Source organism: Phoxinus phoxinus (assembly GCF_949152265.1).
Source record: "Phoxinus phoxinus genome assembly, chromosome: 6".
Taxonomy (NCBI): Eukaryota; Metazoa; Chordata; class Actinopteri; order Cypriniformes; family Leuciscidae; genus Phoxinus; species Phoxinus phoxinus.
In genome coordinates, this window is record NC_136881.1 from 39,232,548 (window position 1) to 39,259,753 (window position 27,206).

General features: G+C 37.9%; 2 protein-coding genes across 9 annotated transcripts in view; both read left to right on the top strand.

The window, feature by feature from the left end:
* The window catches only part of zfyve27 (zinc finger, FYVE domain containing 27), a 99,144-nt gene that overhangs the window by 3,111 nt on the left and 68,827 nt on the right, over positions 1 to 27,206 (top strand). The gene's annotated exons all lie outside the window — the stretch shown is intronic.
* Positions 1,459 to 26,906, top strand: LOC307000581 (NACHT, LRR and PYD domains-containing protein 12-like). 2 transcript variants are annotated; one of them, XM_079616228.1, is made up of 15 exons: positions 1,459 to 1,636; positions 4,871 to 4,984; positions 5,190 to 5,285; positions 5,548 to 5,643; positions 9,816 to 9,911; positions 15,130 to 15,225; positions 18,925 to 20,721; positions 21,604 to 21,771; positions 21,999 to 22,163; positions 23,403 to 23,573; positions 24,987 to 25,157; positions 25,388 to 25,558; positions 26,071 to 26,235; positions 26,458 to 26,628; positions 26,745 to 26,906. In XM_079616228.1, the coding sequence occupies exons 1-15, from the start codon at positions 1,578 to 1,580 to the stop codon at positions 26,749 to 26,751; spliced, it is 3,543 nt and encodes a 1,180-aa protein (XP_079472354.1). In that variant the 5' UTR covers positions 1,459 to 1,577; the 3' UTR covers positions 26,752 to 26,906. The 2 variants fall into 2 exon arrangements, with proteins under 2 accessions (XP_079472354.1, XP_079472355.1); XM_079616229.1 differs by having other exon boundaries at positions 1,472 to 1,636; positions 18,928 to 20,721.

Genomic DNA, 27,206 nt, shown 5'->3' on the forward strand with positions numbered 1-27,206 from the left:
TCAAACGCTAAAACGAAATGTATAGCTAGCGTTAAAGTTTTGCAACATATTTTGTCTGTCAAAGTTTATGAATATTTAATTAGACAGACGCTGTTGGTCAGTTTGATTTGTCAGTTTCAAACAGCTGACCATTAGATTCGACAGCATTGTTTCACATTAACGGCGCTCATAAGAAGGGAAAGAAGAAGAAATTACAATGACAAACTATTATTATTTATTGATCTTTAATTTAAAATATTCATAGGTGGAAAGCACTCCTGCTTACTTTTCTTGAAACTCCTTCAAACCTCATAGTACAGTTGGTACACTTTTTGCTTTTTCCGTTACCACACCAAAACTAGGGACTAAAAAGAAGTGATTTTTTCATATGGCATTTCCTTTACTTGTCTACTAAAATATTAATAATTATTACCATCCATAAGTTGGTCATATTTGCCACAATTAGCTCATAAAAACAAGAAGCTTTTTTAGTACAGTACCCATGTTGAGTACAGTTGAGATATCGGTAAGGTGTAAAGCTGACTAACCAATTCATTGCAAATGTAAAATACCTTTAAAAATGAGAATTCAACTGTTTTTATTTCCATTCATTTTATTTGATTATTTGTTTAGTTAAAAGTAGTTCATTTGTAAAACATTGTACAGTAATGGCAAACAGCGATACAATATTTAATTTAAGTTCATCATTTTAATAGTAGGCCTAGTTCAGTTGAAAAGTTGAGTAACAGTAAAAAACTTTGAACAGAACAGTTGCAAACAGCAACAATAAAACAGATCAAATGCAAACAATAACCTAATAAATAATGAATGGTGCAATTAAACTGCATGTGCCGCAATAGTTGCGGGTGCATTTGATACATTGTGTCTCAACTGACCACCTCGAACCTTTCTCTAGATTTTAGATGACCTTGCATGACACAAAGTCATGCAATAATAGCCTATGTCAGTTTTTAGAGCACAGATTAAGGTTTACGAAAATGTAAGTTAACTTTAACAATCCTGTAAGGATGAGGAACTATTAAATGTGGAAGGGACGTGGTGAAGTGAAAAACTTACCATAGAAAAAAAAACTTTCGCCGATATCTTCGTGCTGAAGAATAGACTCAGGCTATTGCTGGAGAAGAGCTTGTACTTCAAATTTCCCACGATCGAAGATGGCTCTAATACGAATGTGCGAAGCAAATATCACAGATCAGACTTGTTACGCACGAAAGTGTTATTTAAGGTGTTCCAAATGTACACTAACTGCACCCAGTCTACCCCACAAACCTTCTGAAAGCCTCATACACCCATTATTGTTGTTTCCGTGTTCCTCGTCTGTTGTTTTATGGACTTCCATCTTCCTCTTGTAAAATAGTTCGACGCACTAATATATCCGCGAGAACAGTGTGTAATCTCTTCGTCAGGTCTGTTTGGCATCATGTCCTCGTGGGGAAGGATCGCGCCCGCCCCTTTTCTGTTCACCTGAGGTGGTTATCAAAGAGAAAGTAAAATCCATCGGCCTGCCGCAATTTTATGAAGACAAACTTGACATTAATATCAAAGTGTTGAGTTTCCTTCATTGAGATTTTAGATTGATGGAACACCATGGAGGCCAGCATTATGAAGACCCGTCCACAGATTTATTTCCACACAGGTAAGTCTTACAGAGACAGTGATATAATTACATTTTAATTTTGTGTAGGCCTATACCTGCCGCCATGTCCCAGCCACTGGACCACTGTGTTTTGCGAACTAATTTAAAGTGTAGCCTACATACTTTTTATAAGGTTTAATGTATGATAAAGTAGACATTTTTGTTTGAATTTGCATTCAGGACGCCAACATCGAGTTAGAAAAGATATAGTCAGACTGTGTTTAACGTTGTGCTGTGACGAACGATCTTTTTTTTTTTTTTTTTTTAACACAAGTGCGATTTTTGTATTCGGATATTTGTCTTCTGACATCATAGGGGAGCGCGGGGCACAACCTAACGCGGGGCAAAATGTAACACGGACCTTTTACGTACTTACTCAGGGTCACGCGGGTTGTGTTTACGCTCTTTTTCTCTCGCTGCCAGAAGACGGTCTCCCGTGGATTTGTGAAAAGTTTTGGTAATATTTTGTGAAGATACGGGACAAAGAGTGTTTTGACACCATCTAAGTATTTTTTTTCATCATACGTATTTTCCTGTTTCTGAGTTGTGTGTGTACGTCACCAAATCTAACTTTATATTGCCTTAATCACTGTCTTGTTGGCTAAAACATGGCACCATTTTGAAACATGTCAGCAACTCCTAGCAACTGTTAGCTGTGTTTAAAATATTTTTTACACAGCGGGGTTAGTTGTAGCACAGTGTTACAACTAAGCCGCCAAGTGTTCACAATATTGTAGGCTATGGGATTTGTTTACTATATTGATCACTTGTTTATTTATAAAAAATATTGCCTGTTTTCATGTAATAAACACGTTAAAATGTGATTTTAAGCTTGTTTTTATTATTATTACTGTTACTATTAATAATAATAATAATAATTTTGCATGCAAAACTGTTCAGCCCTTTCCTATATCTCTATCCGTGATATTGATCCATAATAGAAGGATGATTGGATGAGGGATGGATGTATGGATATCTATCTATACAGATGTACAAACAATATCAAACTATACAGATAAAATAGTACTGAATTATGTGTGTTACACACAAGTGTTACAACTAACCCCTCTGTCTGTTACAACTAACCCCGCATATGGGGTAAGTTGTAACATTTGCACTTCTGTCACTTTCAGTGCAACTGTACGAAAATGGAAGGTCCTAGAAAAAAACTTTAAGTGTTCATTTGTAGCAGAGATGTGTATGTTTCTTGTGTAAAAAAAAGATTAATCTAACCTAATTATTTTTTAAATAATTGAGCCAAAACCAAAATGCGTTAGGTTGTGCCCCGCTCTCCCCTATTTACAGGTGTTTATATGGTTCAAAAAGTTGCTTTTCTCCTACATATTTACCAGCATAATAAATAATTTAATGGTATTGACAGTTCCGTTGGCACAAAGTAGGCTAGGCTAGGAATACCCATTAAATAATATGGTGCAGTTTAATGATATTTGCCAGAAAAGGCTATTATTTGCTCTGACATTTAACCTCAAAACTTGCCATGTAAAAGGTTTGGCACAAAACATGTTTGAAAATCCCTCCTGACCGCCAGGGGCACTAGTGGATCATCGCAGCGCCAGCTAGATAGGTTTCTAGATTATTATACTTTTTTCTTCTTCTTATATAATCCATAAACCAATTAAAGAGTAGGAAAAAGAGAAAATAACTACAATATAAATAATAAATAAAACGTGCCAGGGTGAGGTAGAAATATAAAAATATAAAATAAATGGTGTAAAATTCACAAACCTTTAAAGACCTTATAGCTTTTTATTGTATTGTCAATGTAGAACTTTACTTCAGTCAACAAGGTCATGAATTTGTGTTTCTTGTTAGAAAACTTTTTTCACCTCATTCTAAAATGATACTTTTGGGTTAAGAACCACACTTTTCCCCTGGCAAATCAATTTACCACTCAATAAATAGTAATCAGAAATAGCATGTTTGCCTGAAGAGATTGAACCTATTAAAATAGAAAACCCTCTGAGTATTTACAAAATTTGATGTAAAAATAGTGTCATCAAAAGAAAAAGTATTTTCTCCAATGTATATATTTTTTAAGGGTGTGAGACGACCATGCGTTTGATGATTCTGCCGTTTTGTTTCGACCAAATCCATCTTTTCTGCCTGAAGTGCTGCTTCTTCAGTTTGTGTATCAGTGAGTTAATTTGATTGATCTTCAGTGTTCGTACCAATTAGATCAGCCGCAGGATCACATCTTATCTTGAGCAAGCATTAAGGTGTTATGTGGCTGCTACCATTTGTCTTAGACAAACAGATCAAACAGAGCTAATGTGGCTGTTATACTTGAGGCTCAGCCTGTCAGTATGTGACTTTGTTGATATATTATCTCAACCTATCTAGCTGATGCTGCGAGTATCCACTAGTGCAGGGTTCCTCAAATCCGGTCCTGAAGGGGCACTGCCCTGCAGAGTTTAGTTCCAGCCCAATCAAACACACTTGAAGAAGCTAATCAAAGTCTTCAGATTTACTGGAAGATTACAGGTAGGAGAGTTTGATCAGGGTTTGAGCTAAACTCTGCAGGACTGTGGCCCTCCAGGGCCGGATTTGAGGACCCTGGTCTAGTGCTTACTTAGGCAACGCCTTTGGCAGTCATCAATAATTCATAGAACCACAGTTATCTATGTAACTAGCATTATGATTATTATGTGTTTTTTGCTTTGAGGTTCCCTTAAACCCTCTGTAACACCTGGGATCCTTTCTTGAATGTTATTAAATGATTGGTTTGCAGCTCTGATTCTGACTAGAATAATATTTAACACTGAATTTCTCTTTCAGTACATCACTCGTGAGAGAATAACTTGTACATCTGTGTTCTCCTATAACTTTATTTTTATTTTTTATTATAAATCTTTTTATTTTTTCTCCATTGTGTGGGGGTGGTAAAGGTTCGGGGCTTAGTGTATTTATTGTAAGGACATTTTGTTTGTATTTGCTGATCATTTCAGTGTAAGTGTGATTCAAAATTTTAATTGTGTGATTTCTACAGAGGCACATAGAAGCTGGGTGATATTACCACAACCTTATGTATCCTCATATTTAAAATTTGTGCTTTTAGCTTAATAATTAAAAGTGGGTAAAGTGTGGTTTTCATGCACAAATGGCACGCTTTCCTGTTGCTAAGTATTTCATTTAGCACAATTATTTATTCAGTTAATCAACAATCAATCATTATCACAGTGTCTTATTATAATGTCCCTTGATGTTTTGTTTCAGTTCTGCCCAGATGCAAAGACCAAAGTCATCTGAACCCAGCTGTGTGTCCATGAAGAGTGACCGGTCAATGGATCCTCCACTTAAGTTTAGTGGACACACTGATCCTGGGATTAGGTAAACACTGTGTTAAACTGTCTTTATACATCTTCTGTGTTGAAACGAAGAAATAATTATTCAGTGCCTCATATATGGATGTGTACCTTACCAGTCGCACTTGCTGTAATATCTCCAACAATAGATCATTATATGGTTAATTCACATAATGAAAATTAAAGTGTGTGAATTACATTCACTTGTTGTGTTCAACTTCAATGCACAGACCAGACCGGCCAGGCCCCAGCTGTGTGTCCATGAAGAGTGATCGGTCAATGGATCCTCCACTTAAGTTTAGTGGACACACTGATCCTGGGATTAGGTAAACTGAACAAAAACATTTATCTTATAACATCTGTGTTGGAACAAAGAAAGAATTGTTCAGTGTCCGTAAGCAATGCATTTCAGAAGATATTACAATAGCTCAATCAACAGCTCCGATATGTTGATGTGCACTTGCTTTAAAATCTCTAACAGCATAATAAATATTAATGGAATAATTCAGTCACCGGAATCAGTTAAATACAAAAGTCACAAATTTAAGACTGTGAATTACATTCACTTGTGTTTAATTAAATCCACAGACTGGACCCTCCAGGATTCAGCTGTGTGTCCATGAAGAGTGACCGGTCAATGGATCCTCCACCTAAGCTTGGTGGACACACTGATCATGGGTTTAGGTGAACACTTTAAACCATTTGTCTTATTATATATTCTGTGCTGAAATTAAAGAATTTTCAGTGCTTGTATTCAATGCATTTCAGAAGATAAGCTCTTGTTATCATGTATTCAACATTATATATCACATTATAATTAATTCAGTCACCTCTGGTTTTGGGGCCAATTCAATGTTGCAATGGGGCCAAAACCAATGTTAACACATTTTAAAAGAGAACAATACATCTAGGTTATTTAAACCAATGAGCATTAAGCTGTGTCGTCAGCAAGTCGTTTCCCATCATGCTCTTGATCAGCGCAGTCGGTGGAGAGCAACTGCGCGCGACTGCAGAATCCGACACGTGCGCCTTGCGATCGCGAGAGTGTTTTGACAGACGTCAGCATGACATCAGAGCCAGGCGGACCGTATTCGGACATATTTCTAACTGGCATTCATCTCGCGGTGATCACCGGTGGTCGGTTCTGCGCAGATTTTGCTCATCTCAAACAAGCCTAGAATATGCTAATCAATGACTAGAATATAGTTAACTCAACATCAGCTACATAAATTCATCAACTAACCATTCAGAAATGTCCTGTTGCATTCTACATGTTGTCACTTCTTCTTGAGTCTCTCCATCATTGTCTAACTCCGGTTTGAACATAAAAGACTTAAAAGTTTTAGAAATTTTCAGTGCATGTCTGTGTGAGGTAGTGTTGTCACGGTACCAAAATTTCAGTATTCGGTACCAATACCTGTGAAAATGCACGGTTCTCGGTACCAATTTCGGTACCAAAGCTTAATTTAGATTAAATTTGCATATATTAAAGTGTAGGCTATATCCATTTGTTAGATAACATTGGATAAAATGACCTAACAATAAACAATAGTGATATACGGAAGCAATTATTCTCCTTTGGGTAATTTATAAATGTAGCCTACAAATACATTTTTTTAATCAAAAGTGGTATCTGTTCATGAACAATCAAGTGTTTGAATTAAATAACATTCACAAACATACATTAATGTTGTAAAAATATATTGTTCACTCAATGTGTTGATGTTAGATAAGGCATTAAGTAATGTTAATGAATGGTATCTTGTAGTGTTACCAACTAAACAGGAGATAAAACGTGTTTATTTGACTTGACTGTCCTTTTATTTAATCCAAAACTGCGTTCATCATATTTAATTTTAAAAGGCCTTTTAAACTAGATTTCTCTAGATTTTAGATGACCTTGCATGACACAAAGTCATGCAATAATAGCCTATGTCAGTTTTTAGAGCACAGATTAAGGTTTACGGAAATGTAAGTTAACTTTAACAATCCTGTAAGGATGAGGAACTATTAAATGTGGAAGGGACTCTGCGTAAACATTTAATGTGAGTATTTGTTGCGTTGTACACTGGGCTGTTGAGATGCAGACTACAAAAGCACTCAGACTGCTTGCAGCAAGGATCACAGCGCAACTTTGAACTATATCGATGCGATATGGTCTAATTCCATATCCCATTTAAAAAATATATCAATATATTTTTTATATCGATATTATATCGCCCAGTCCTACCACGCTGTTCCCTTGGAGGGCGGGGGCAATAACAAAAGAAACAAAAGCCGGCTTATCCAGTATGGAAATACACACAGACAATGACACGCCCATACTGCGAGCGAGAATCTCACAAAACAAGCCGATTTCAACCTAAAAATGTACGATTTTAAATATACCAATATTGATATCTAAAACATGGAGAGGCTTCTTCGTGATCTCAACTAACAGATTCTGCAAAAAAGCGAAAATCACCAGTTTTGAAAAATAACGCTTCTTTCTCATTTTGCTCAAAAGTTGTGCTGCCGACTTGTGTCCTTACTTTCCGTGGCGGGTCACATATTGCGTTTTATGCGCGTGCAAATTCGTTATTTCAAAATGTAGGCGCGCGGCTTATAGTAGAAGCATCTCAGCAGGTCATGTGACAAAAACCAGCGGCCTTTCCGTAACAACATGGAAAGCTCGGCCGAACAGCTGATCATAGCTGTACAGGGCGGCTTTTTATTTCTCATCTCAATTAATATATCTAGTAGTAAAGCTAATGCAAGGGCTAGAAATCAATTAATTATTTGATGATACTTCCTCGTCATCATGGAGAGCGCAGTTTGCACCGCTTTCTCCTTTCCACAAGCGCGTGCTTTCCCGTTGCGTCTGCCGTTGCTATGCAACCATGAACAGAGGCGCGCGGCGCGCCTGGAAAACTAATTTGCATGCGCAAAAAACGCGCTATGTGACCGGCTCTTTCCTCCTTTCTGGTCAACAAGTGGATTCAGAGAAACCGCATTAGCAGCGCCGCCGGTCGCCGTGTCTCAGTGTGTTTATGAAGAGGACGCAACTGTGCACCTTTCGGACAACGCATCAAGAACCGGATTAACCCGATACTTCGGTACCACCGGTACTTAAGAAAAGCTGGTACCGTAACCATTTTATTTTTTTAGTACCAAAATGGTACCGAAGTACCGGGTCTTTTGACAACACTAGTGTGAGGTAAAAGGACAGGAGCTGTTGAAGCTCCGACCTCTGTGCAGCTCATTTGTATTTAAAGGGACAGACACAAAACAACGCGTTTTTGCTCACCCTCAAAAAGTGACAACTTTAACATGCTATATAAAAATATCTGTGGGGTATTTTGAGCTAAAACTTCACACACACACACTCTGGGGACATCAAAGACTTTTTTACATCTTGTGAAAAGGGGATTATACCACCCCTTTAACAGCTTTGACTAAAAATATACACAAGCTTAACAGAAATTATTCTCGCAAGAGTGTTTTCCAACATAATGATAGAAATATTAAAGTGTTTAAAGCTTAATTTTTCATAAGGCACTAATTTGCAGACTCTCAATAAGCTGCAGGATCCACTTGTTTAAGCAGCAAATATACGGGTGGTGTCCGACGGGACCGATTCTGGATTGTATTGGTGGGCCGCCTGGACTAAAAATGCCAGGGCTGATTTATTTTTTTTGTCCCAGTCCAGCCCTGAGTTTAGTGGTGCCGTGCAGGTAAGATGAAGAGTGAGTTGAGACGGGGATGTTTGCAGCAGTATTTATCCAAATAAACAAGATAATCTGACAGTTAAGGGAGCACACAAATGCAACTTAAACAGCTTTGCATTTACACAAAGACAATAAACAACAACGGACTGATTAAATTGAGTATAAATAAACAGGGTGATCTAAAGAAGACGTACAGTGCTATGCATAAGTTTAGACACCCATGCTAAAGTTGACTAAAAAGAGGAATAAAAAATCATATTTTGGAAATTGAACTTAATGCCTTAATTTTAAAAAATAGGAAAAATCCAACCTTTAAGGACACCAATTTTCTTTGTGAATGAATAATGTATCGTAAATAAATAAATGTTCTTCCTTAAAATACAGGGTGCATAAGTTTGGACACCGCTATGTTAAATTCCCATAGAGGCAGGCAGATTTTTATTTTTAAAGGCCAGTTACTTCATGGATCCAGGATACTCTGCATCCTGATAAAGTTCCCTTGGCCTTTGGGATTAAAATAGCCCCACATCATCACATAGCCTTCACCATACCTAGAGATTTGCATGGTTTTATTTCAGTTAGCCTAATAGCTGGTTTGATTTGCATTGAGAGATGATCTTATGGAAAGTACTCCATGCCAATCTCTAGGTATGGTGAAGGCTATGTGATGATGTGGGGCTATTTTAATCCCAAAGGCCAAGGGAACTTTATCAGGATGCAGAGTATCCTGGATCCATGAAGTAACTGGCCTTTAAAAATAAAAATCTGCCTGCCTCTATGGGAATTTAACATAGGGGTGTCCAAACTTATGCACCCTGTATTTTAAGGAAGAACATTTATTTATTTACGATACATTATTCATTCACAAAGAAAATTGGTGTCCTTAAAGGTTGGATTTTTCCTATTTTTTTAAATTAAGGCATTAAGTTCAATTTCCAAAATATGATTTTTTATTCCTCTTTTTAGTCAACTTTAGCATGGGTGTCTAAACTTATGCATAGCACTGTAGGTGAAAAACCAAATCAGTAACTGTGGAAGCAACTGAGAACACACTAGAACCCATGGAAACCAAATGAAAGTCATAAATGATCAAACATAGACTAATAAGAGTGTGTGAATAACATTGTTGTGTTCAACTTCAATCCACAGACTGGACCCTCCAGAACCCAGCTGCGTGTCCATTAAGAGTGACCGGTCAATGGATCCTCCACCTAAGCTTGGTGGACAATCTGATCCTGGATTTAGGTAAACACTGAACTATCTTTATCTTATTGCAGTATTTACAAAGAATTGTTCAAATGTAATGTTGTGAAGTGTCTTCAATGCCTGTATGGAATGCATTTTAGAATGAAGATCATAACAGCTTCGATATGTGGAATATATCAGTTAATATTTCAGTCAGTAACGTTCAACGTTACGTCCGAACTGAACTGATTAATTGGGATCATTGGGATTACAGCTGAGAGCCATCGGTTAATACACAGGGTGATATGAGGATTACAGTAGGAGCCAGCATCTCATATATATACACTATATATATATATATACCGGACGTCGATCGCTGCATCGGAGTGTCGGCTTCAGTCTTCTGGGGATGAAGTTTCGGCTGCGCTGCCCCCTTCGGGGAGAGTAGTGCTGCTCGAGTCCAACCCGGAGCTGACTGCCATGCTTTCCCAGGCTGCCGCGAGCTTCGGGCTTGAGTGTTCCCCCCACCGTGTTCAGAGCAGCTTCCCGCTCCGGTTCCTTTCTTCCCAGAAGTGCCACGAGGAAGTCATGGAAGGCACATTTTTCTGCTAGAAATTGCTCTGCTGCCTCCTCTGCTCTCATTACCCCTGTATTCCACATCGCTGCCCCACCGAATTAGGATATACTAAAAACTCCTAATCCCATTTCTGTCAGGTCCATAAAGTCAAGAAAGCACAGACAATACAAATTATTAAGAATTTTTATTGAATAAATTGCAATTCAAGTTGATAATTCTGAATTAAATTTGGCGGTATGGCTCTGTTCAGGGAGTCCTCTGACCTTTCATGAGCACCATGAAATAGCAGAGAGTCAGAGGACAGCAGCAGCATAAGGGAACGCTCACACAGTTTAGGACTGGGAAAGCTAAATTATTACCCCATAAACAGAGCAGGCAACAATGACATAAAGCAAATGCCATGTTATACACGACAAGGAGGAGCAGGGGAGGTGGCGGGCAGCAGCAAAGCAAACAGCAAGCAAGTAGATGGGACGCAAACTGAAAGTGCTTTAATCCTCTGGGGACCAAGGTGTTTTTGAGGCCCTTGGGATGCTTTGAAATGCCCTGACATTTGTGCTTTTTTCAGTTATTTACAAACATGTTAATGGCAAATCTGTAAATTCACTCTATATAGCACAAACGGGGCTACCATAATATGTGAGCAACATGTATGTACATGTTTGTATTTTTAAGAGAATAATGTTTATGCGTGGTTATTGAAAAAAATGAAAGTTGCTGAAATAGACCACAAAACGCATACTAAATATGTGTTCCGAAGACTTTTGACTAAAGGATGTTGTGAGTTCTGGCTTCAAAATGATGTGAAAAACATCCTGCCTAATCGTTCACATAAAACAATACATTGATTTAAACTTTGTAAGACCATTTTTTTTGTCAGAAGAGGTTATGCATGGGAGTGGTAATGGACCATCAATATTAATGAGATTCAGACCCGGTGTGTGACAGACACTCCCCCAATGGCCCATCATGAGGCAAGCCTAAACAAAGAGATTCAAAGGTTTTGTTTTTCAATCTGTTTTATTGTAATTCCTCTATGTGGAGGAACTAAATGTTCAACTGAAGACACAAGTGAACATTACATGCCTGGCATTTCCAAGGTGTGTCCTGCCTTTTACCAAGCTGTCCTTTGCAGAGCACACAAATCTTGCGACCAACTGTGCAAAAAGGAATATTTTGCAAAACTGCAATGGAAACAGTTTTTGCGCATTTACAGTCACCTGACTTAGAAGACGCGGTGTGTTTGGGATCCGTGTACTTAAATAATAATAATAATTATCATCATTATTAAAACATTTATTAGGCTACATATTTAGAGACGCTTTTATCCAAAAAAGGAACAAAGCAGTTAGTCAAATATCATTCATAATACGGGTTAGACAATAATAATACAGGGCTAAGATTATCACAAATAAACACAAGATTTTGACGCATATCCAAGGGTTTGTGTGGAGTGTGGAGCGCGCACACTACATGGCACAGGGCCGCGGATGCGAGCACTTGCATTTTCCTATCAACAGTGGAAACAACTTAAAATAGCCTACTCTTATCATTTCTGGTCATACAGAAAATAATAACACATTATTCGCAACTACTTTTATTTGTGTAAACTCACAATAACAAGAAAGCGTTGTGCTTTTGTAAAATAAAATAAAACAATCAGGCGCGCTTTCATGATCTCCGTGAACTGGAGTGCGAGAACTGAAACAAAATATAGTCTATATAGGCTAAAGCTTGAAATGTCCACTTTAAAACGAACAAATTCGAATCGATTCGAATTCGATCGAAGCTAATACATTCTGATTATGTAATGCGTATGAAAGGAGCATTTCTCTCTAAAAGCGCATCTGCTTAACAGCGGAGATGGAGATGTTTTTAGCCGACTTAGAAAACAATAGTTTATTAATAATATTAATGGCTCTTCTCATTCAGCACTGCGGGAAAAAATATCAATTCCAGGTTCTAATTTGGCCTTAGATAACCAGTAAAATCGACTTGTTTTCCATATTAATTTGTGAAAATATCTGTAAAATATCTGTAATAATAGTGGGTAAATATGTAGCCTACTTACTCTTTCTGATTTCTGAATGTGTTGCTAAGCGCACTCCGAGTTGCAGGCGTAGGTAGTGATGAAGCTCCATTCCTTTTAAAAAAGTTGAAGAATATTATTGTATCGGGCCATCTTCCCAGCGCGCAGGTGACTGAATGATGAAACTTAAAGCATTTGCTTGGGGGCGTTTACCTGTTTTGCATAGATGGCTTAACACATTACTTGTGAATAGCGCGCTCCGTCAGTAGGCGTGAACGAATTAAAGTCAATGAGCTCGTAATGAGCTCGACTGGAATCGCTCTCTTTTCATACAGATTACAGAAGCTGAGAATATTTGTTTTTTAAATAAATTACTTAATTTGAAAGATGCGATCTCAAGCTTTATGCCCGTGGGTATGTTTGACTGAATTTTCGCGGAGTTAAGGCCATTGCACACTGAGTCCGAAATTTTCGTATGCGTTTTTTCGTATTCGTGATTCGGTGGCTCTGAATTGTCAAACCACCATTCAAACTGCTTGTTACGGATGCGAAAAACGCAGAAAATCAAACCTGTTTCGATTTTTTTTATGATGGACGAAAGTTTCGGAGGCAGTGTGCAAGCGTGATTGACATAACGTGAGGTCGTATTTATTTTTTAACGTGCGAAAATTTCGGATGCGAATTTCGGACTCAGTGTGCAATGGCCTTTACAGATAATTTTCGAACGCGTTTCAAATTGGAGTTCATTGACAGAGAGAGTGCAGAACTCGCATCATGTTAATTTTTCTTTATTTGGCAAAAAGCAAAACACTTTATTTTTATTGTGAGTATACAGAAAGAAAATAGAAACTGAACAGGATCGATTGATGTATAACACGAAAATGAAAGATCAAAATTAACAGAGCATTTTGAGTTTATTTTGCATTGCTAAAAAAAAACACGAGCAAAACGCGCCGGCGCGTTTTTGGTCCCCAGAGGGTTAAATAGGGCGCCCTGTTTGAGCGAGCCATTTAGCTTCGAGGGGAGTTAACCAGCTAATGCAGCTCGGCTGGAGCAGAATCAGCTGATGAGGCTGTGTTGTTAGCAAATAGCGATGCAGCGTCTTGATTACCTGGCCTGCCAGAACTGACGCTGACGCTCAATTTAAGGATAAAAATGTAATTGATGTTCAACAAATAAAAAGCAGATATAATACAGATGAACAAATGATAAAGCTTGGGTTGCTGAATATTCGATCTCTTACTTCAAAAGTGCTTATTGTTAATGATATGATTACGGATAATAACCTAGATGTGCTGTGTTTGACAGAAAACGGGCTAAAACCAGACGATTACATTACTTTAAATGAGTCCACCCCGTAAGATTACTGTTATAAACATGAACCTCGTCTGAAAGGCAAAAGGGGGAGGTGTTATTGTAATTTATAGTAATATCTTCAGAATTACTCAGAAGTCTAGTTTTAAATATAATTCTTTTGAAGTGTTGGTGCTTATTGTAACAATATCTAGTGTAAATGATAAATCATGTTTGAGATTTGTGCTGGCTACTGTATACAGGCCACCAGGGCACCATACAGACTTTATCAAAGAATTTGCTGTTTTTCTATCAGAGTTAGTACTGGCTGCAGAAAGTCCTAATAGTTGCTGATTTTAATATACATATAGATAACAAAAAAAGATGTGTTGGGATTGGCATTTAAAGACATTCTGAACTCGATTGGAGTTAGACAACGTGTCAGGACCGACTCATTGTCGTAATCATACTCTAGATCTAATATTATCACATGGAATCAATATTGATGCCATTGAAATACTGCAGCAGAGCGATGACATCTCAGATCATTATCTAGTCTCGTGTATACTCCATTTAGCCAAGGCTGCAAAGCCGGCTCTGTATTACAAATATGTTAGACCTATCATTTCTGCCACTAAATATTGCTTTATTAATAATATTCCTGATCCGTTTCATCACCTCAGCATCCCAGATAGCTTAGAAGGCTTGTACCAAGGAACCTATTTCATGGTTTGCATTCTCGAGACACCAGGCACTGTTTTGTGCAAATGAGTGGCCGGATCACATTAAGGGTTTTCTGTTAGAACGGTGTCGTGTAAGAGGCCCCTAAGTTAATAACTAATGATCGTTGCGACGGAAGTGAATCGATCAAAATTAACTTTAGCAGGACAATAACTTTATTCTAGAGCTGCTGTAAAGCCAAAACAATCTCTGTTACTTTAATTTCCTATTATCACTGTAAAGCTGCTTTGAAACAATCTATATTGTTAAAAGCGCTATATAAATGAAGGTGACTTGACTTGACTGTGGGTACGTCTTTTGTCCCTCTGGTCCCCTTTGGACAGTGTCTGGAGGCCTGGCTAGTGCTTACCAGCCCATCTCAATGGGTCATTACTCATTCGGCTCGCTTTCCCAGTGTATTCCTCGCCAATGTGCATTGGCTTGTTCTGTTAACACTCAAATGTGATTGGGCTCTCAGGCAAGATTCCAATTCGTCAGATAAGTTCTGACATAACGTTGGTAACCTAGATGTTCTGTTGTCTCTAACAGGACTGTACATATTAATAAATATTTTACATGGAACATTCAATCATTACAAAAGTGATTAATATAAGAGTGTTTGTATTACATTCACTTTTTGTGTTCATCTGAATGCACAGACTGGACCCTCCAGAAACCAGCTGTGTGTCCATGAAGAGTGACCGGTCAATAAATCCTCACCGTAACTTTAGTGGACACACTGAACTTGGGTTCAGGTAAATGCTGTACTAGACATTTATTTTTTATTCATGTTTACATTTCTGTTTATGCATTTGACAGTCTTTTATCCAGATAGACTTATGGTTTTTCAGGGCCCTGACACTTATATCTTGTTTTTATTTGTATTATCGGGATCATTTGTTTTTTCTTCCCGGTTTCCAGATTTATTTTTCTGGGTTTTGGTTCTGTTTGTATTTTGTGGGTGTTGTATTTGGAGCATAGGGTCAGGATCTGGTCAGGTCTGTCTAGTCTAGTCTAGTCTAGTCCAGTGTTGGGATCCTGGAACCGGTACTCTGTCATTTTCCTTTTGTTTTGGTTGAGCACATGGTCTCTGTGTTGGATTCCATGTTCTCTTCTGTTTGTTTTTAGTCTGCTGCAGGGGTACTCAATATTAATTTTATTATCGATAGACAATAAAAGATAGTTACGCTTTTTTAATGCGGGAAATAGAAAGCAAGTAAAGTGCACTCCCATTACAATGACTGGAGCTGTCATCACGTCAATGAGTTCACGGCTGGAAGTCAGTTGAAGTTCTTGTTTCTCTTTTCTTCAGTGATTCTGCTTGTTATCATCAAGTGTCTTCAATAATGCTCAATCATCACTCAATTAATCACTTAAAGGGATACTTCAGGATTTAGCATTAAGCTTTGTATCAGTAGAAAGACAGTATTATTTTCGAATTACCATGCTCCCCCTTGCCTCAGCTCCCCCTTGCCTCATATCCCCCTGAGATGAGATTTATGTATTTTTAGTCTGGAAAAAATCCTCATATGACGCAAAAATCGTCATTTTGCGTCATATGAGGATTTTTTTGGCCAGAGGCTTAAAACTACAGCCAGTAGTAGTCGCTGTTCCGCATGTTTTCACCACGCCCATAGAGGGGGGAGATCTCACTCAAAGAATGTAAAGATAGTGTCAGCCATCTCTCCAGTAGCTAACAGGCTCTTGTTCTTTGGCGAAAGTTAAAATAAAAGGCTAATTACCATGGCAGAAGGTAGTTTTGAAGTTGAAATGGCAGAAGGGGATTTCGAAGATCTGTTGCGAGAATCGGATGCTCGCGGCTACCTGTACGAGCCGCCATACAGCGATGAACAGTTGCAGGAGATGGAGGAACAAGAGGCGGCCGGAGCAGCTGCTGCAGCAGAGGAGCGAGACCCGCTCGGCTGTCAGGAGGAAGTGCCCGGGCAGACTCGAGCTGGGGCGGACTGGTGGTGTCAGTGCTATCGCTGTGCAGTGCTCTCGCTGTCGCCAATGTAAACTGATAGAGAGTCCTATTGCTGTCGTGAATTTCACAATGCAATTTAGCACCATTTCGATGAAAATCTATCAACTAACTATTAACTCACAATTTATAGAGTCACGATGTATCAAAGCAAGCCTAGTTGTATCAATTCAACAGTTCGGATACTGCCGCCTGTAACCGGTAGGCGTGGTTTTGGAGTGGCCTCGTAAAGGCAGCAAAGCAAGTGCATTCTGGGAGTTGTTGTCTTTCATCCATATGAGTCAAAAGTACATTTTCTGTCTTTTCTCAGACTAGAATGCTCCAAATTCAAAAATAATTTCACATTTCTACTACATAAATTAGCCTTTTTAAATACACATTAATCTTCCCAGGGGTGAAGTATCCCTTTAACAATTTAATTAGGGGCCAAGCACTGAAGGTGCGGGCACCTATTGTATCTGTTCTGGTTCTTATTCTTCTTTTTCTTTTTCTTTTTCTTCCGACTGGGCGTCTATGGCAGCCTATAGAACCGTTTGCGGGAAACTTATGAAAATTGGCACAGTGATAGAGGACAGTCTGAACTATCACCATAGCGAATTTGGAGTCTCCAACTCATTCCCTCTAGCGCCACCAGCTGTCCAAAGTTGCACTCATGTTTATGCTAATAACTTTTGAACCACAAGGGCTAGAAACAAAATTCTTTTTTCCTCTGATCCCTGAGCTCACGACGATTCGACTGGACCGACGTCATTTTCCGTCATAATAGTTTTCCCGCCATTTTGAATTTTCCGAAAAACCTACTTTTTCGAACTCCTCCTAGGCCGTTGCTCCGAATTTCACGAAAATTGAACCAGATCATCTCCAGACCATGACGACAAAAAGTTATGGAAATCAAGTTGATTCGAATAACCGTTCTCGAATACTGCACAAATAAATTTTACGTAGCGCTTGCGAAAACAGACGTAAGGCTGTATCTCCACAATGCTTTATCGGATTCAGACCAAATTTGCTACATGTCATCACAAGCATGACCTGAGGCTATATGCTGCGTTTCGGCGCAGCGCCACCTACTGGTCCGGAGATATGAAGAATTTATGTTTTTGCTTATAACGTAAACGTGGCCTCGTTAGATTCAGGGCGTCATGCTGAGTCGACTGATATCCAATTTTCCCATATCGGCCATTTTGGCTGTCGGCCATTTTGAATTATGTGCTAAAATGCTGTATTTTATGAACGCATGAACGTATTGTTACGAAACTCAGTATGGGTCATCAGTACAAGGCCCTAAAGGTACTCAAAAGATTATGAGACAGCGCCACCTTTTGGTCAAAAGTTATAATGAAATTTCCAAAAATGCTAATAACTTTTGAATAAATTTGCCTATAGTAATGACACTGATCTCAATAGATTCCTTGGGTTATGCTGAAAACATAGATACCAATTTTGCCATAGTCGGTCTAACTTCCTGTCCGCCATCTTTATTTTCTTTTAAAACCTACTTTTTCGAACTCTTCCTAGACCGAACGTCCGATTTTCACCAAAATCGGATCGTGTCATCTCCAGACCGTGCCGAGTAAAAGTTATGGATTTCGTGTCGATAGACAAAACCGTTTTTGTATACCGCAGGAGCAAAGTTGAGGCATGATGCCAAAATGACTATTCAGGCTTTATATCTGCAATGCCTTGACAGATTGACACCAAACTTTGTATGTGTCATTTTCACTCCACTCTGACCACATCACATCAGTTTCGTAATTGCGCCACCTATTGGTCGAAAGTGATAATCATATTTTTAGTTAATGTATGTGATTTTTCAACCATTTTGCCAAAATTCATCTTTAAATCTCTTCAATTGCTCCTTGCTGCAGTTTGTCTGACACTTTCAGCCATGTAGGCATATCTTGTCGTCTTGCTTGCGCTTGGCCCCGGTGATTGCTGCTTGCAGCTATATTTAACACTGCTTCCGTGTCAGTTGTGTTCTGTGGTAACACCTGACACTTTGCATTCAAGGTATGTATATATGAAGACTTCAGATGCAAAAGCCTCTAAGTGCCATCTGAAATTGTCTTCTAAAATGAGCATTTTTTATCAAGCTTGTATATTTAGGTTCAGTCATTTCACTTTAATGACAATTAATAGGTTATTTTTATTGCCATTAAAGTGAAATAACTGAACATAAACATACAAGCTTGATAAAAATTATCATTCTAGAACAAAATTTCAGATGGCACTTAGAGGTAGAGATATACATTCCACCACTGCATTTCAAACTCTTCCGACAAACCTTCTGGTGTGTTTTTTTCTCTGTTTCTCTAATATTATGTTAGACCTTTAATATAAATGATATGTACTGATATTATGACAATATCGCAATATAAAACCATGCATATTATACTGCATTAATATTGGTTATCTAAAAACTATATTGCATATGCTTGTAAGAATTGTAACAATTTTTTATTTAATCTTACAGCAGTGATCATCAACATGCTGAAGCCATAAAAACCTTTAGATCAAATTTGAGCAAGAAGTTTCAGTGTCTTTATGAGGGAACAGCAAAGCATGGAAACCCAACACCGCTGAATGAGATCTACACTGATCTCTACATCACAGAGAGTGATTGTGGAGAGATCAATAATGAGCATGAGGTGAGACAGATTGAGACTCAATCCAGGAGATCAGCAACAGAGGACACACCGATCAAATGCACAGACATCTTTAGACCTTTACCTGGACAAGACAAACCCATCAGGACTGTGCTGACAAAAGGAGTCGCTGGCATTGGAAAAACAGTCTCTGTGCAGAAGTTCATCCTGGACTGGGCCGAAGGGACAGAGAATCAGGAGATCCAGCTCATATTTCCACTTGCTTTCAGAGAGCTCAACCTATTGAAGGACAAAAACCTCAGTCTTTCAGATCTTCTGCAGTTTTTTTTTATTGAAACCAAAGAAATGAAACCATTCAGTGGTGAATTTAAAGTGGTCTTTGTTTTTGATGGTCTGGACGAGTGTCGTCTGTCTCTGGATTTTAATGTGAAACTGTGTAATATATCTGAATCCGCCTCAGTGGATGTATTGCTGACGAACCTCATTGCGGGGAATCTGCTTCCCTCGGCTCTCATCTGGATCACCTCCAGACCAGCAGCAGCCGATCTCGTCCCCTCTGAGTGTGTCCATCGAGTGACTGAGGTACGGGGATTCAATGAGCCACAGAAGGAGGAATACTTCAGGAAGAGAATCAGCGATCAGAGTCTGGCTGATAAAATCATCACACACCTGAAGTCATCAAGGAGCCTCTTCATCATGTGCCACATCCCAGTGTTTTGCTGGATCTCAGCCACTGTTTTAGAGAAGATGTTGAGTGAAGCAGAGAGTGGAGAGATTCCCAAGACTCTCACTCAAATGTACACACACTTCCTGATCATTCAGACCAACATCAAACATGAGAAGGACTATGAGAAGAAAGTAAAGGATGAAGACATGATCCTCAAACTGGGGAAACTGGCCTTTCAGCAGCTTGTGAAAGGCAACCTGATCTTCTATGAGGAAGACCTGAGCGAGTGTGGCATTGATGAGACAGAGGCATCAGTTTATTCGGGATTGTGCACTCAGATCTTCAGAGAGGAGTTAGGCTTGTATCAGGGGAAAGTCTTCTGCTTTGTTCATCTGAGCATTCAGGAGCATTTAGCAGCTCTTTATGTGCTGCTTTCATTCCTGCTGTACAAGAGGGATGTGCTCAATGAAAACCTCAGCTCAAAACATGCACATGAGTTCACGTGTCTCACAATATCTGACCTGCACCAGAGAGCCGTGGACAAGGCTCTGCAGAGTAGAAATGGACATCTGGATCTTTTTCTGCGGTTTCTTCTGGGTCTCTCGCTGGAGTCCAATCAGAAGCTTTTGAAAGACCTTCTGACACATGTTAGAAAAATCTTGTACAGTAAAGAGAAAACGATTGAATACATTAAGACGAGAATAAGAATGAATCCCTCACCAGAAAAATCCATCAATCTGTTCCACTCTTTAAATGAACTGGGTGATCTTTCTCTCGTAAAGGAAATCCAGGAGTGTCTCGGATCTGGAGGTCTTTCAAGCACCAGATTGTCCTCGTCACAGTGGTCAGCTGTTGTCTTTGTTTTATTAACTTCCGAGTGTTTGGATGAGTTTCATTTGAGTAAATACAGAAGCAGAAAAAAAGGCCAAAACCACATGTCAACTGATGAAGTACTTCAGAAGCTCATGCCTGTAGTTGAGGCCTCCAGATCAGCTCAGTAAGTCTGAGGACAATCACCAGATGTCTTGTAGTGCTGTGCTTTTCTGTTCATTGTTATGGTAATATTAATTTGGCTTGTTTAACAAAAGACACACTTGTGACGCTCTTCATTTCCACATTAACTGTGAACTTGAGATTAAGATACTAGTTTTTAGGCTCGGGTTTTGAATGTCTGGGAGGCCTCATCTGTTGCTCTTTCTATGAGACTCTCTCTAATCTTCTGATATAGTGAACTTTGCCAAATCTGAAAATTTTAGTATGAATGCAAAATCTGCTATTTGGATTTTGCTTAAAGAATTTATGACCTTTTCCCAATCAAATAACCTGTTTGAGGTTATTACATGATCTTATACATTGATTAGACTTTTATTCTGCATGTATAAAATATGCAAACTATTAGTCTCTGTGGAAAACACAGACAAATAAAACGCAAGATCAGTATATGTAGAGTTTTAATAATCACGAAACATGTTTTAAATGTGGCTAAAAGTGACCATCCTGTTTGCATTAGACTTTGGAGAATTATTAGTTATTATAATTTTGCAATGATATTAATAATGTTTTTTTTTTCTCTGTGGCACTGTGTACATTTAAATGTTGTGGTTGTTGCATGTTGCAATCTCTGTGATTTTTGATGAAGCTCAGTCTTAAACTGTTCTTTGTGTCTTAATTTAAGCAAGAATAATAACATTTTAAGAGATTATTATCCTTATATTTTTTTTACTGATTTTAATTTACATTTAACACACAAAGCAAAAGTAAACAAAAAGTAATAAAAACATTAAACCCACACAGATTTAGCATTTAATATCACAGTCTCTCTGTGGTTGTGTAGTTCCTGCTGAACTGATAAAGTAAAGTGTGTGTCATTGTTCTGCAGGTTGAGTGATTGTGGTGTCACGGATGAAGGTTGTGCTGCTCTGGCTTCAGCTCTGAGATCAAACTCGGACCTCAGAGAACTGGATCTGTCTGGGAATAAAATAGGAGATAAAGGTCTGATGCTGCTCTCTGATGGACTGAAAGATCACTGTAAACTGGAGAAACTGACGTAAGATCATACATTAATCCTAAATGGAAAAATAATACAATTATTTTAAGGGATTATTGTTCTTATGTTTTTGGATTATAGTGATTTATGATAACACAATAAAGAAAAAGTAAACCAAGTCATAAAAACATTAAACCCATACAGATTTAGTATTTAATATCTAAGTCTCTCTGTGGTTGTGTAGTTCCTGCTGAACTACAAAAGTAAAGTGTGTCGTTATTCTGCAGGTTGAGATGTTCTGGTGTCACAGCTGAAGGTTGTGCTGGTCTGGCTTCAGCTCTGAGATCAAACTCACACCTCAGAGAACTTGATCTGACTGGGAATAAACTGCAAGACTCAGGAGTGAATCTGCTCTCTGATGGACTGAAGGACTGTAAACTGAAGAAACTGAGGTAAAATCATACATTCATTATAACCAGTGATGGGAATAACAGTGTTATAAATAAACGGCCTTTTTTAAACATAAAATCTAAAAAAAATTTGATTATAACGAATAATCAAACTAATTACTGTTTCCTCCATTACAATGCCTTTACCATTACTGACAATAAATTGTGTCGTCACTATAATTGAGCTCACTGAAGCGGTTTTCATCCGAGTTGCTCTCTCTCCGCCATAGGACCTGCAAAAAAAATGTCTCTGGTGTGTGTGTGTTTGAGGCACCGGACTGGACAAAAGTGAAGCGAAAGCCACAAGCGTGCTCGACAGTGCATGAGAGAGACAGAGTGTGTCCGAGAGCACGCTCAACAGTGCGCGAGAGAGACAGTGTGTCCGAGCATTATATAGTTTGTTTATAAATAAATTACACATTTCAGCATTAGAATAATCTCTGTAGCCTATTGGCATCATCTGAAACGTTTTTATTAGTTTACATGATTATATGTTCCTGGAGGGAACGTTCAAAGAAAACATCTTTGTTTGACCGGTTGTGAACACGTGCGGCAAACACGTCTAGAATTTGGCTTAAATAACCTCTGACGATGACATTCTCTGTAGGTTATAAAAATAAAACCCAAAAATATTTTATTTTATTATTTATGTTGGTACAATGTTCAGTATTATTTTGAGAGCACTTTTTGTTAAACTGTTTACTTTTGTTTAGACTTATTTGTTGGCCAGTTGTGATCTGTGCAATAAATATTCAAAGTTCTAAACCATCTATTGTTTAGTTGTTCCACTATAGTAATGATAATATTTTCATATTTAAGTTAATCGTTGTCTCTCACATTGTCCTACACCAGCATTAAAATAGTGTAGTGTAGAGTCCACAATGTTAATAATGTGTTCTATTTAGTGTCAATTTCATTCATTTAACATATTTAATATTGGGGTTATTAATTTTAAGTAACGCAATAGTTACTTTCCCTGGTAATTAGTTACTTTTGTAATGATGTAACTCAGTTACTTTTTGTGAGAAGTAACTAGTAACTATAACTAATTACTGATTATAACTGAGACAAGAATCAAATTATGTTATGTTACATTATTATTATTTATTTACATTAGCACATAAAGCAAAAGTAAAAAAAAAAAAACATTAAACCAACACAGATTTAATATTTAATATCTCAGTCTCTCTGTGGTTGTGTAGTTCCTGCTGATCTAAGAGAGATTGTGTCATTGTTCTGCAGGTTGTGGGATTGTGAGATCACAGCTAAAGGTTGTGCTGCTCTGGCTTCAGCTCTGAGATCAAACTCACACCTCAGAGAACTGAATCTATCATGGAATAAAACAGAAAATGGAGGTCTGACGCTGCTCTCTGGTGGAGTAAAGGATCCTCTCTGTAAACTGGAGGAACTGACGTAAGATCATACATTACATTAATTGAAACACAAATTAAATTATTTTAGTCAATGCTCGTTCATGTGTAGAGCCCCTGGTGATACTTCAAGCACAGTTATCCTTATTTTTAAAAATAGCGATTTTGATGCTATCTTTTTAGTGCCCCATCCACTCCCAGACCAAAAACAAAAATACAGTCAAACTTAAAAGTGGAGTTTCCATTCTAATTATGCTTTTACATGAATGTCTGATTCGGGTAGATTAACAAAAATAGCCTAGGATACATTTTAGCGAGAGTTACCCTTTAAGGGATTTAATGTTTATGTTGTTCAAATGATTTACATTAACACACAATAAAGCAAAAGTAAACAAAAAGTAATAAAACCATTAAACCCACACAGATTTAATGCTTAACCCTCTGGGGTCTAAGGTGTTTTTGGGGTCCTGACATGTTTTTGACATGCCCTGACATTTGTGCTTTTTTTCAGTTGTTTATAAACAAATTAATGGCAAAGTTGTCATTACACTATCTAGCACATACAGGGCTACCATAATATGTTAGCAACATGTATGTACATGTTTGTATTTTTGAGAGAATAATGTTTATGCATGGTTATAGAAAAAAATCACATTTTTGAGGTTATAGCCACAAAACACATACTAAATATGTGTCCACAAGACTTTTGACTAATGGATTTTGTCGCCTAGAGTTTTTGCTTCAAAATGATCTGAAAATCATCCTGCCTAATCATTCACATAAAACAATACATTGATTTAAATTTTGAAATTTGTTGCGCGAATCCGACGCTCGTGGCTACCTCTACGAGCCGTAATACAGCGAGGAACAGTTGCGGGTGATGGAGGAACAAGAGGCGGCAGGAGCAGCTGCTGCAGGAGAGGAGCAAGACCTGCTTGGCGGTCAGGAAGAGGACGTATGGTCAGCCCTACTACTCAGCTTTCTCCACAGAGCAAGAGCCTGTTAGCTTAGCTTTTAAAAAAAGATGGCTGATATTATTTGTACATTCTGTGAGTGAGATCCCACTCACTTAGGGTCAGGTTGAAAACATGCGAAACTAGCTCCTACTACTGGCTGTAGTTTTTAGCCTCTGGCCAGAAAATCTTCAGATGACGCAAAATGATGATTTTTGCGTCATCTGAGGATTTTTTTCAGAAAAAAAAACAAATATCTCGTCTCAGGGGGACATGAGGCAGGGAAGGACGGTAATTTGAAAATACTTCTGGTTTTCTACTGATACAAAGCTTAATGCTAATTGGTGAAGTATCCCTTTAAGTCCATGTTGCTGCTATGTGAAAAAAATCGAGCAAAACGCGCCGTGCGTTTGCCAACCAAACAAGGTTAATATCTCAGTCTCTCTGTGGTTGTGTAGTTCCTGTTGAACTGAGAGATTAAAGTGTGTGTTGTTGTTCTACAGGTTGAGATGTTGTAATATCACAGCTGAAGGTTGTGCTGCTCTGACTTCAGCTCTGAGATCAAACTCACACCTCAGAGAACTGGATATGTCTGAGAATAAAATAGGAGCTAAAGGTCTGAAGCTGCTCTCTGATGGACTGAAGGATCCTCGTTGTAAACTGGAGAAACTGACGTAAGGTCATGCATTAATCTTAACAGAGACAAGAATAATAATGTTTTAAGGGATTATTCTCCTTATGTTGTTCAAATCATAATGATTTACAATAACACAATAAAGCAAAAGTAAACGAAAAGTTAAAAAAGCATTAAACCCACAGATTTAATATTTAATATCACAGTCTCTCTGTGGTTGTGTAGTTCCTGCTGAACTAAGAGATTAAAGTGTGTGTTGTTGTTCTACAGGTTGAGATATTGTGAGATCACAGCTGAAGGTTGTGCTGCTCTTGCTTCAGCTCTGAGATTAAACTCACTCCTCAGAGAACTGGATCTGTCTGGGAATGAAATAGGAGATAGAGGTCTGACGCTGCTCTCTGATGGACTGAAGGATCTTCACGATAAACTGGAGAAACTGACGTAAGATCAAACATTAATCTTAACTAAAACAAGAATAATGTTATTTTAATTCTTTAATTCCCACTTTTTAGCAAGTAAAAGGCATTTTAGTATAAATACAAAAACTTCCCCCTTCAGCTGTGAGATCTTTATTGATTTGATCGTTTTCTGGACTGAAGCGACTTAGATTTACTTGATTATCAGTCTTTATCATACTTTATTTAAAAAAAAAAAATCATGTTCAAATGTATCAGATACGATCCATCAGGCTTTGGAAGAATATTTATTTTATTTATTTTTCAATCATCATTGCATTTGCATTAGGCTATGTTTTGAAATTACAGAGCTTTGATCATAAAACTAAGCATTTAAATATCATCTTACTAAGACATGTTATTGGGAGATATAGAGTGATGACTGATATTTATTTGCATTTTATGTCAGTGGTTCTCAACTCCGGTCCTGGGGATCCACTGCACTGAACATTGTGTACGTTGAACTAAGAGAGTGAAGAGTGTGTTGTTGTTCTACAGGTTGAGGGGGTGTGGTGTCACAGCTGAAGGTTGTGCTGCTCTGACTTCAGCTCTGAGATCAAACTCACACCTCAGAGAACTGGATCTGTCTGGGAATAAACTGCAAGACTCAGGAGTGAATCTACTCTTTGCTGGACTGAAGGACTGCAAACTGGAGAAAGTGATGTAAGAGATCATACATTAATCTTAAGTGGAAAAATAATCAAATTATTTTACATTATTGTTCTTATTTTTGGGGATTATAGTGATTTATGATAACACACAATCGAGCAAAAAATAATAAAAACAATAAACCCTTAAATATTTCCTAGTTAATATCTCAGTCTCTCTGTGGTTGTGTAGTTCCTGCTTAACTGAGAGATTAAAGTGTGTGTTGTTGTTCTGCAGGTTAAGTGATTGTAATCTCACAAGAGAAGGTTGTGCTGCTCTGGCTTCAGCTCTGAGATCAAACTCACGCCTCAGAGAACTGGATCTGACTGAGAACAATCTACGACATGCAAACGTGAAGAGTCTCTCTGCTTTAAAAGAAAATCCACATTATAAACTGGAGACACTATTGTAAGTATTGATTCCTTTCATATAATATAATAATGTTACTTGAACTAGTGAATGCTCTGAACAGATGTGTCAACAGTAATGCATATCTTACTGTCTGTGTTTTATTTTACTGACAGATATTAAATTATGGTGAAAATGGAGCCACTATAGAGACATCAACATCAACACTGAAGTCATGTGACCTCACTACTGTGTGGCACTTCTATAATGACTTTACTGTATATGAATGTAAATATTTTGTTTGTGTGTACAATCTATTAAAATATTACCATTCATATAAAGATGGACTGTTTTTTTTTTTTTAAATCAATTTATCAATGGGAGTCGAATGGCAATTAGGAAGGGTGAGTTCAATATGTGAGTTACAGACCAATCCTGGATTTTTTTTTTTTTTTTATAGGTTTAGAAAAAATTATTATGATGGTTTTTGATTATATCACACAGTTTGTGGTGACTTTACATACCATGACTGTAGAGATAAAATGCTTTTTTGGTTAGTCAATTTCCCTTCAATGAAATGAAGGTTTCTGTGACATAAAGCACATTCTTAAAAAAATGATTGGATATAGTATTGTTTG

Coding starts and splice junctions, on each gene's coding strand:
- LOC307000581 (XM_079616228.1), top strand. CDS start 1,578: ATGGAACACCATGGAGGCCAGCATTATGAAGACCCGTCCACAGATTTA. Junction 4,985..5,189: donor CACACTGATCCTGGGATTAG/GTAAACACTGTG, acceptor TTCAATGCACAG/ACCAGACCGGCCAGGCCCCA. Junction 5,644..9,815: donor CACACTGATCATGGGTTTAG/GTGAACACTTTA, acceptor TTCAATCCACAG/ACTGGACCCTCCAGAACCCA.